General features: G+C 42.6%; 1 protein-coding gene across 6 annotated transcripts in view; it reads right to left on the bottom strand.

Annotated features, from left to right (window-relative positions):
- Positions 1-4120: 4120 nt before the first annotated feature.
- NCOA6 (nuclear receptor coactivator 6) overlaps positions 4121-11983 on the bottom strand; it is a 45508-nt gene continuing 37645 nt past the window's right edge. For 5 of the 6 annotated variants that reach the window (XM_037401575.1, XM_037401576.1, XM_037401580.1 and 2 more), the window contains 3 exons: positions 10788-10824; positions 7979-8127; positions 4121-4721 (listed from right to left, as the gene is read on the bottom strand). In XM_037401575.1, coding sequence (XP_037257472.1) covers positions 4675-4721; positions 7979-8127; positions 10788-10824 — 233 coding nt within the window. In that variant the 3' untranslated portion in view covers positions 4121-4674. Of the gene's footprint in view, positions 4722-7978; positions 8457-10787; positions 10825-11983 lie in introns of those variants that run through there. The other variant, XM_037401579.1, reaches the window with a different exon arrangement.

The following is an 11983-nucleotide window of genomic DNA, read 5'->3' as shown; positions in this document are numbered from 1 at the left end:
TGAGACCTTTTCCTCTTTCATCCAGCCCCACTGGGGAGAAAAACCACACTAACTGTCTTATCATAGCAGTCAGAACAACAACAAAATTTAAAAATGCCCCATTGTCACAGCACTAGCAAGCTGCAACAAGGCTTTTACCATCAGTCAGATCCTACTCTCCATGTTGTTTTTCCTTCCTCCAGAGGCAAGGCCAGACCACACTGCTCCATCACCTCCTCCACCCAGCCTCTCCTCCCATGCGCCTCAGGGCTATTTAACCACTTTGCAGGAACGAGCTACAACTGCACATCATCCATGTTAATCAACCCACCGCCTTCACTCCTCTACACCCCATGTTCTAGCCTTGTATCACACAATTTTGCAATTGCTGCTGTGGAGAATAAATACCAGTTTCAGTGCCCTGCATAAAGTGAAAATTAAATTTCAGGTGAATTTATTGAAAAGCAAGTGAGTCCTCAAAGATTAAACCATATAATAATTAGAAAACGCCCAGTAAAAAGCAACAGGACACCTAAAGTCAAGGAAAATGGTTCTCAGCTCTGCCTGTTGCCGCCTGCCTGAAGGCAGCGCTGAGTCCTGCTCCCCGGGGATGGGGATGGGATGATGGCAGCGCCTGAGTCTTCCCTGAGCATCTGGGTTTCAAACAAGAGGCCATCCATGTCCAGCTGGTGGCCACCGTGACTCTAGCCACCAGGGGCTGTCAGCTGCTGTCCCTGTGCCTCCAGCTCCCTGCGCCTCCTTCGCTGCCTGCACTCAGAAACAGCGGCTGGTGGTGGGAGGGATGCACCAGTACCCCAGCAACAACCCCCAGCCCTCAGAGCTTCCCCAAGTCCTTCTCCAGCACAGGACTGTGTCCAGTGACTGCCTCGGTGCAGCTGCTGGCAGGGACCAGAGCTTGAGGAGAGACACCCACCAGGCTCGAAGCTTCTCCATCCCAGGGGACATTAAAGGGCCTTAAATGGGGCTGATCGCCTCAGGAGTTGTCTTCATCAAGGTGGAGCTCTCCACCTCCACCCATTTCTCTCAGGTCTGCTCGACACAATGTCAAAGTCATGAATAATTTCCCAGCATCCTCAAGGGCTCAGTCCTCCTCTCCTTACCATGACCAGAGCTTCTGTCATGGGTCATGTGAATGTGGCCACAGAAGTTGGATGAAGCGGTGGGAGAGGCTCTGCGTGGCTGGCAAGCTCCTTGGTCAGTGACAGGTGTTCTCGAGCCCGTCGGAGATGCTGCCTTCTCCTCCACTGGACTCCGGGATGGCAGCGGTGGGAGCGCTCGCCAGCCATGGGCAGCTACAGCCTGGGCAGGAGGACCCCTGCGGCCATTCATCGGTGCATCTTCAACCATTTGTCAGTAACTGAACCCACAATGCCTTCCCCAAAGGGAGAAGGGTGGCAAAGATGAGCAGCTCCATTTAACAGCAAAGGTGGCACTTACATGTGGTCCTTTTTTGAATTCTTTTGTACGGAGAGGTGACACGCAGGTGTCCCTCCCTTACAGTCACTCTCAGCTAAATCCTCCTGGGCTGGCTGGGGGCTGGGGGGCTGCCTTGCCAGCCCCGTACCCAGAGCAAGCACAAAGCTCTGGTAGAGGGCTGCTGCCGCGTGCTCTGGAGCACGGAAACACTGCTGCAAAGCTTTGGTACTGTTACAGCAAACCACAAAAATCCCTCTACCTTCCACACTGATCATATTTGATCACCTGTGAGTGGGGAAGATTTTATTCCTTGCAGTTGCAGGGGGAAGCCAGCATGGTACATTCTAAGTGTTGCTTGAAGATGGGTCACACAGGGGAGCCCAAAGCTCCTCCACTCTTTCACATCCACCTTGCCCGTCCGTGTTGGGGAAGCCAGGAGCAGCTACACCCACATCCCACTGAAATCTTATCCTCAGCTTTACAATGACACATTTATGCTTTGGGAAATCTAGGGAGGAGAGCACAGCACAAGGCCTAACAGTAAAACAGTAATATCTTCTCTTGTATCATAAATGTATCTGTACAGAGCCACTGAGCACTGCAACATGTTATTTGTACGTATCAGCCCTAGGTATTCTGCTTATAAAACTCATCCGTGCGCATTGTTGATCTCCTGGACTGACTGTACATGTGCCTTTCACCCTTTATCATAGTTTGTCATCTTTTTATAACACAACTGCAGAACTTGAATAACTCAGTGAACTATAGTTAAAAGTCCTATGCAAGAGACAACTGGGGAGTCAGTTTTCGATATTTCTGTGTTTTTACGTTGTTTTAAAAGTAGGCACTAGGATTTTCAGAGAAGCCTAACAGAATTATAAAAGCATTTAGCTTTTTTTTTTTTTTTTAGCTAAAAAGCATTTAGCATTTCAGATGCTAAATCTCTTAGGCAGCTTTGAAAAGCTCAGCCTAAACTCCAGCTCCTCGCTGGTTTGTGCACAGAGAGCGAGCAGCAGCGGCAGGACGAGCGCCAGCACTTGGCCAGGACAGATGCCTGTTCAGTAGCCAGCGTCTCCTTTCAAGCAAAACGAGAAGAACGTGCTGTTCAGTCGGAAGAGGTTGCCTTTAAGCCTTCCCTAACCTGTGCTGGAGAATGTCAGTGTGCCCGGCCCCAACCCGGCCCACCACGGCCCCGCCGGGTACCGGCAGCCCCTGCGCCGCGGGCAGGTGCTCACGCAGCAGCTGTCAGCCCAGCTCTGCCCAACGCCTTACAACAATGGGCAACTTCACCCGGGATCCTGAGAAGAGGGAAATAAAAGCGCCCCACATTTTTCTACATCACCTGTGCTGTAGGACTGAAACCTCATCCCAAACTCAAAGCTAACAAAATACATCCCTTTTGTGTGTTACGTGTTAAATTGGTGTAAGCAAGGTTAGCAGAGAAAGGGTGTCTCCTTCTTGTAGGACACTGTTCAAACACTTGCCGTGTGTCAACAGACTGAAGGACACGACTGCCTGGAATACGTTACGTAGTGTGTATGTAACATGGTTTTGGTTGTTAAGTTGTAACGCTGTCTTCTGACTGAAAAAAATCTAATATAAAGAAACCCCACAAGAAATAAAAAAAAAAATATATATTTAAAATCTATTTTGTGTGTATTCCTCTCAAGCCTGCAAGTAAACCTGTTTGCAAAAAGCTTTTGTTTTTAACATAAACGTTTAAAAGTCAGTGCTGTAACTGTCAGTCGGTAGTGAGGAGTCCCCTTTGAAGACACGGGTGCACAGGGGAGGGGCTGGTGCAGGCCGAGTCACTGGAAGGGATTTTTTTTGCCCTCCCTGTTACTAAACCCTAAAACTGAGCAGGTGAATGCAAGAGCTGAAGCAGGTGCTGACTGCCCGGAGAAAGAAAAGTCCCACAGCAGCCGATGTCTACAGCATCAGCTGTTCCTCCAAGCACATACACAACAGCCCAATATGATCTCACCACCCACCTCGTGGCCGAGAGGCAGAGGGATGCCTCTGAGGTGATGAAGGGCTCAGAGCATCCTACGGATGAGCTGGGGCCAAGGGCTGGGATGTCTCAAACAGGTAACTTCTGCCATTAAAAGGTGACAATTTATATTTAATGACAACTAACTTAAGTATAACAAAAAGACTGAATAAATATAAATGTATTTTAAAAATTCCTGAAGAGAAGAAAAAAGGTGAAAGTATCTATTTGTGCACAAAGCAACAAGCAATCTGAAAAGACCGGCTCCTCAGCTCCTCGCGGTGAGAACTTCCCGAACAAAGAGGCTGACCTACTTTCTGCTGCAGTACACACGAACTGGCCCCGCCAATGGCAGTACTGGTATCCAGACAAATACACTTCAGGCTGCTGCATTTCAGAAATTCTTCAAACCATTTATCACGGCATTTTTCTGTGCTGTGTCTCCCTGCTGAGCAGCTTTGTTTGGGGGGAGTGCTGCCTCCTGGGCCTCCTCCCCACGCACTCATTGCACAGATCCTGTGGGCAGGAGGGTGGCCTCTGCATTTTTTTCTTGCTTTGCAAAAACAGCTGCATCAGTCGGTTGGTTTGTGGTTAAACAAATTCCTTTCTAAAGCTCCATATAAGGAGCTTGCAGGCCTAGAGCTCTAAATAATCCCTTCAATCTTCCTGTTTGGAATGATGCTGTTGTAGCTGCTAATAATAATACAACCCAAATTATAGGACAATAACATTTATTTAGAGCATGAGGGATTCCACATTATACAAACCCTTAAATTTATTTATTTTTTGTTTCACTGGTCCATTTCTACAACAAATACATCAGATCTACTATATAATAAAATTATTTACATTTCCAAACAAGATTGGGTTTGTTTATAAACCCCCTTACTGCTATTCACATACAGTACTTAAACAACAGCACAATACATTATTTTAATACCTAAAAATGACAACCCTGTATTCTAATTTGTTTATGAAAAGTGGAAACAAATACATTTACAAATTGTCTTCCTCTCCCCTTCCATTTCATACAAACACATTAACCTAATGTGCTAACCCTGGACTTCACTTTGTAAATCCAGGGGGTTTTAAAAGAACCCAGTTTTTATATCTATTTGTTTCTTAGAAAAAAATCATTTATTGGGAACAGTATAATATTAAAATGACTTACTGTACAGAATTTTATTTAAAAAAAGAAAAATCACAGCTCAAAATTGCTATTGGTAAATTCACACTTATTTACAAGTTTCATGTTTCCATGCAGTAATTTACTTGGATTTTCTTCTTTTTGACTGCATTGCACTGGCACTCGTTTCTGAAAGCAAGAGAAGAAAAAAAGCGTGGATACGAAGTCGGTAAGCCATTCACCAGAGGTGCACAGACTGCCCTTTTATTTTTCCAACGTCACACCAGAGTGGAAACCTCTGAAGATCAGGATTTCCACAGACCTGGGAGTGACTCTTCACAGGACGTAACACAAATGGACCCTCTCCACTGACGACAGCTGTCGGCAGCGATACAGCACAAAGTTCCCCCTAGCTTCTGTCAGGGCACTATCTCCCAGAGCTGTGAGTTTAACATTTACGAAGTCCTAATATAACCGCCTTAAAAATAAGAGCGGTGCATTTTCAACTGCTCTTTAACTTTCATTTCCCACATTCCCACTTGCTCAGCCATACCACAGAAGGAAGTCTCCGTGCAACAGCGGGACAGCGCAGGGCACAAACTACGTCAGTCAGACCCAAGCGTCACAGAGACGGCGTTATAAAAAAACCAACAACTTAGGAAGATACTTTGGAGGCTTCCATGCAAGTTAAGAATCTAGTTGTTTGAGTCCTTGGAAATTCAGGTCATTAGAAAACAAGTCTCTTCAGTGTACATTACGATTCACAGAAAAACAGCTTATGCAGAAAGATACAAAATACTATACAGCACTGCAGCAGAACAACCAGAAGCACTTGCAGAATCAACAGCAAAAGCAGATGACATTTTCAGTGCACTTACCAAGGCACTAAGCTTCCATTTCAAAACAAAAAAGGAAAAGAATAAGTACCAAGGGTATTTGCATCTTCAGATTTTTTAAAAATGTGATTTTAAATGTTGGCAATGTATCTTTGGCTCTTCACAATATTTTCCAAAAGCTATTAGAGCTGTGTGTATTTTAAGAATCAAAAGGGAAAAAATTTCCATGACATCCAAAACTAGAAAAGCAACAGTACAACTCCATGGCTGTGAAATGTCGTATTTTTTTAAAAAAATATTAAAAAAATCAACATTTCAAATTTTAACATACTCAAAGCTGCAGTAAATGCTGAAACAGCCCTTGCTGGAAAAATACTCCAAAAAGTGAAAATCCAATACAGTACCAGTTTTCAGAAGTGAAACACCTTAACAGGCATGACTTCCAGTCACCCGAGCTCCCTCCAAGCAGCAACGCTACTTTAGGTAGCTTGGTCAGCAGCAGCATTAGCTGGAGCCATCCCTGCTGCTGCTGCTGAAGTCTCCGTGTTTGGGAGAATGAACATGTCAGTGGTCAGCACCTGTCCCAGTCCCCAGCACCTTGTGAGCATCACCAGTACCCCCCTTGCCTGCTTCTACCTAAACCTTGCACGCTGCAGCATGCTGCGTACATGTGGACAAGGGCTGGCTTTCAGCGTGTCCTCCCCTCTTACGGTTATCCTTCTGCCTCCTTCCTTCCTGACGCTTAGCAAAGGAATTACTACATAAACTGGCCAAAGTCTATTTCTCTCTCCTTGCTATATTTAGGTTTTTCCTAATTGCTGTTTTTATAACAACCTTAATCAGCCTCCACCTCAAAAGGTAATTCCCCCCAGTTCCACATTCTCTTTAACATGGATTAGCAAGTTTTTCAAGACACAGATAACATAACCGTAGATGTCTACAAGGAGGCCAGGACACACAAAACAAATGTGCTTTCTTACGCTATGATTCACTAATGAAAATGTAGAACAGAGTAGGCACAAGTGGCAGACCTCGTTACACTCCTTCAGCTGCCTCACTAATCCTCCAGCCTGCCCTCTTCCATAAGAAAGCCTTGTTTTGCTCATTTTCTCTACAACTTAGAAGTAGGCAGTTGCTTGCATGGAGATAAGGTAATCAAAGCCCAGGGCACTACACGGTAAGCTGGACCCATGTTTTCAAGCAAAACCCTTAGATGCTGTGGCAGTTTCAGTTGCATGTTTTAAAAACAATGATTTTACTTACAGAGGTAAACAACACAGTCAATACAAAAGCCCTAAGTGAGTTCTGGTATCATTTCAATTTGATGCACTTCCATGTTCCCACATATTCAGAATTTGACGTGCCACTGGTTGTCATCTTTAGGTTTATTCATCACAGTATGTGGGGCAGGTCATACGTTTCAGATTCCCTCAAACTCAGGACAGTATCACCAAATCAACTTTACATTGGCTTCACATTTTTCAAACTTTTCTTCACAATCATGAAAGATAATTTATTTTTACAATACAGACTTAGATTCTTCTGCACAATCCTGCCACAAGAAGTAAATTTAACTAAATTCAGCAGCCACAAAAGTGCAGAACATATAGGTCCCTTTGTGTAACCTTTAAGAGTCATCGCACAATTACATATAGCTGGAAGTCTTCTCTGAAACTCTTAAAATGCAAATATTCTTACCATCAAAGTTTAGTATCTTCAGTATGGAAAATGGGTGCTGAATTCAACTGGACTTCCTTTTGTAATAATTCTATATTAATATATCTCTTTGTTCTCTATGTTATCTTTAAAATATTGGTTGAATGTTGCCTCTTGACGATCTCTCTCTACCCTCTCGCACAACTTTCGTCCATCAGAATTTTTCTGACCCTTAAACATAAGGAGCTGACACAGCTTCAGAAATGCAGATTGGCACCACAGATCGTGCATTCCGGTAACGATTACATGTATCACACAAATGCTGAATACTTTGTTAAAGATTGTAACCTGCGTAGAAATAAGGCACATCAGCAGCTGCTAATGCCATGGGTTAATATCTGTAACTTTAGGATTTCATGCGTTCTCGGAAAAAACAGCCAAGGCTCTGCGCGCTAGCACACAGCACTCCTCGATGCTCCAGGCTGCCATCCAGACAGCGTTCTGAGCATGCCTGAACCACAGCATTTGGCTTCGCAAGAGCTGACCGTGCACTTGAGAAGACTTAAGCATTTGTCTTGTGTCTTTCAGGCTTCAGGGGAATAAAAAAAAAGTCACTTTTTTACTTGAGTACAGTCCTTTTAATGGCAAAATGTTTCTGCCAAGAGAATTCAACTTCAACTAGGCAAGCTCGCTGAACACTATGTGACTGAGTACTGCAGAAAACAAGTTCCACAAATTTAACAACGGGAAATTCATACAAGCTTTACTGCCAGCACAGACGTCGGTAAATAATTCAACACCAACCTGTGTCTAAATCATTGAAACTAGAGTTAAAAGCACACAACATTTACAAGCTGTAAACCATGGTTATGAGCCAGTTATTGAAAGGGTTATTATGTGGGGAAGCATGTTACTTCCTGCCCTCTCCAGAGAAATGATGGCTGTGCATTTTACCTTTTGCAGTGCTGGATGCAGATGCTGGCCTGGAGGACCTCTTGCGCTGTCCATTCTCTACAGTTTCCTGTGAAGCGGCAGAATCCTCTGTTCTTGAATTTCTTCTATTTGAAGTTTTAGACTTTTCACAATTCTCTTTTGCCTCATTACTAATAAAGTGGGACAAAATATTTCTGATGAAGTGTAAGAAGAATTATGTTTTTCTATGCAACTCAGACAAGCTGGAGGATGGACCGACACAGGTACCAGTTCCGGACTATTAGCACTGAAGATATGAAATGCTAGAGATACCAGAAGTTTTATCAGATGAAGAATGACCTGAGTAAGCCAGAGTATAGTCCATCTCTATTAAAAATTATCAGAGGATACAAAACTGGGAAGTCCTCAAAGAGAATATTTTCAACATTAGAAGACCAAGAAATTAGATGCATTATAAATTGTCTGCTCTGCTTTCCACAGGTGCCACCATTACTGAAGTCTAGGAAAAGCAAACAAGTTACATTAGAGACTGCTACGATACGGGAACACAGAGTTGAAATTGCAGATGAACATAAGGAGGAATTATGAACTCTTCAGGTAGTATGCCAGCTTTTGTTTTTGCGAAGAAGACTCACTCCATTGATCCAAGTGATTTCTTCACATATTAAAAAGCTTAAGGCTTATTTAAAACTTCCTTTAAGCTGTAAAGCTTGAAGTTAAAAATCTTGGGGTTTTTTTTATAACAGAAAGCTTTTTCTGTTACAAAAAATAATTTTAGGTAGTATGGAAATCTGTGTTGCTTGTCACTGAGGCAACACATGGAAAGCTACGTTTTGTAATTAAACTCTTCCTTTATTTTATCACTCTCAAACTCATCTCGAGGTCTGGATGTTTTCTCCTTAATGCATTAATTCCAGACAATTTTTAATGACTAAGTGGTTTCTGAAGAATATGCTAAAATTATCTCCTGTGAACTCAAAGGTAATTAATCAAATAAATTATTCTGCTGATAACAGAAAAGGAGAAAGAAAACGTCATTCATGCCCTATGGGTGATACTTGCAAGATTTCAAGAAAAGCTGCCTTAATCGGAGAACAGACTGAGAACACACAGAGCAGCCCTGTGCGTTACAGAGGTTCCATAACAGTGTCCCTGTTTTGGAGGAAGTTCTGCTCTGAGGGGAAAAACTACTACAAATACTTGTATTTTTAATGTAACGGTCATCTGAAATAAAACACAGTTTGTCAATGAGAGACAAACATTCTCAAGCAAGGAAACACATGGTAGAGGAGAATATGGAAGCACATGGATTGTCTCAGATACAAAATAAATATTGAAATCTATTTCCCTGTAAGTCAGTACTACAGGGCAATCCGTAACTGAATCCTCCAAACAGGTCCCAGACTGGTCTTCTGCTAAGTAACCCAGGCAGCTGAAACAGCAGCCACCTGCTTCAGATACCTGGAGGTAAACAAACAGGTCTCATCACCCAAAGTTCAGTAATTTTTCTACAGATTCTAGTGACTAATCCATAGCTTGGGTTGTCTCATAGGAACCAACACATCCTTCCTTTTACAGGAGGAAATCAAGTTGGCCCAAGTAAAAGTATTTCTAGTGCTTTGTAGGCTGTAAGTACAAACTCTAAGGTTTGTACTGTAAGGCATTTTAACTCCAGGAGCTCAAAGCTGACTGCTGAGTACCAGCCATCACTAGATTAAGTTTGCCTGAAAACTTTCCTTCTTTTCTGGTCTTGCTCAGAGAAGCATCAGTCCAGAAAAAAAAACAAACAGAAATGCACTTGCAGTAATTTGATGTGCTGAATGAGTCTGGGGAATAGTCATGCAAGGACATTTCAATTGGAGATTCCGCTAATCTGCCAAGCATCGCGCCTTCAGCTTTTTAGAAGAATTCTACCCTGAAGAAAACTTGTGAAATTTCAGTTTCTTTGATACAACTAGAAAAATCCCAATCCATGTGAAGGTAAATACAGTTAAATATTCATTTCAGAGTCATTCCTGATCTGAGAAAGTGTATTGCCTTCCCTCCCCTACAAAAGACAACTGCCTCATTCCCTGATGAACAGAATGAGCAAACTGCACCTCTTGCCCTGGCTTAGGGGGTCACTCCACTGACGAGGGCAGCATCAGAAACCTGACCAGTTGTGCCAGCTCAGTTACATAAAAACCTTACAAAGGTCTGTCATTACAGCTGCCTAGACTGAGTTTAAGAGCCTGGTGGGGTTAGAATCTAACAGAAATAGATCTTGGAAACTGTATTTGCTTCTGGCAGATCAAAGTGATTTGAAATACGATGTTTTAATTAAAGAATGTCTTAATTGGGACAAGATGAAGTTTCTATCTGGTTTCCTATCAGGTTTCGGCAAAGTGTCAACACGCAAACACTGAGGAAACCTGGAGAAAAGAGTCATGAAGGCAGAGGAAGAACAAACCTTAAAAGACTTACTTTCAGAAAATAAAAAAATTCACATGACGGCTAAGCTGCAGGCTTTTGGGGTTTTAGTTTTGATTTGTTTTTAGAAAATATCGAACAGTGGAACCATCAAGACCCTTCCAGAATGTGAAACGTTCAGGCCTGAAGGGATAAGAGGAAACACTGCCCAAAAGACAAACTTGGGAAAAATTTACCTTACATTCTGCATTTCAGCTATGTTTTGAAACATTCAGCTAGCCCAATTTCTTAGCAGGACAGAAAGAGTATGGACAAGAAAATGAAAAGCAGTGGCAGAAGTTGTGCAATTGCAGCAAAGAGAAAGGGACTTCTTCCCATGAAAGCTGTATCTACTCTGAATCTACGCAAGCTATCTCCTTACCTTTGACCAGCAACTACTGGAGCATTTGTTTCAAGTTCTACAAGAGAAAAAGATAATTTTAAAGTCTGCTGTAGAAGTACATACCTGCTGACAAGGCATGGCTATCTCACATTTTTCTCAGTAAATACTGGGTCCGAAGAATAAAATTCTCTCATGTACCGTCTCTCTCAATGCACAGCATGCTAACATACCAAAGCACCACATCAGCCAAGTGCTCTTTCTGATTATGGCCTGCACCAGCTAAGACAGAGGAAAGTTAAAAAGAAACCCTGCAGAAGAAAAGTGTAGAGAAACTTCCTGACAAGGGCTACGGTCCTCTCACTTTTTTAACTTCCATTTTAGACAATTTACTACTTTTAAATCTTCTAGGTTTTATTAATTCTAAACCTTAAAAATACTAATCTGGACCTATTATGCATGTAAAATTTTGCCTTAACCCAACCACCTCTCACAGCAGTATCTTCTAATGCAAAGGAAGACAATGTTGTGAAGCCCAGTTACACCTCTACTGAATTGGAAAAAAAAATATCTCTGGGGAGATGATGTAAAGAGAAGTCTGACTTGCCTTCTTTCTCTCTCATAGTGATTTTACACATACAAATCAGGTGCCCTTTTGAGTCTTCACTGCAATAAACAGCTCTCCTTCTCATATACGATACCTAATCTTTTTACTATCCATTTTTTACCCTCCCCACATCCACCTTTGTTGAGAGGGAGTATCTACACCTCAACACAACACCTCTCACGAGAAACTGCCACTGGTTTAGGGATTACCATTACAACATAACGTATGAACTCACTGTCTGTCACGTTGCCTGTACTCCAACCAGCCCTTAAACACCCTACAGCCTTTGGGACGGTGGCGCACAAAACTGTGGCTTTGCTTTAACATCAGTTTAGTACCTGAAGTTTGCTACAGTGTCCACAAGGAATAGACGTATAAAAAGTAAGAAAACAGGTAATATCTGTGTCATTATGGTAAAACCCCTTAAAATTTGTATTGTTAGAAGATCAGACTCTTCAGTGTAAATGCACATAGCACTGTCTTGGAAAAACAGATGTCTTGATAACAAAAGAAAAACAGACTAAGCAACACAGGGCAAGAGTCACTGTTCTTCCTACCCAAAATTTAAACTGGGAGAATATCCAACAGTAAAAATCAGTAATGTCGGTGTCTCCCCCGCAGCAGGAACTCC

The sequence above is a fragment of the Falco rusticolus genome, chromosome 10 (genome assembly GCF_015220075.1).
Source record: "Falco rusticolus isolate bFalRus1 chromosome 10, bFalRus1.pri, whole genome shotgun sequence".
Lineage (NCBI taxonomy): Eukaryota > Metazoa > Chordata > Aves > Falconiformes > Falconidae > Falco > Falco rusticolus.
Note: the sequence above shows the minus strand (reverse complement) of the source record. Positions and strands in the feature narration are given on the sequence as shown.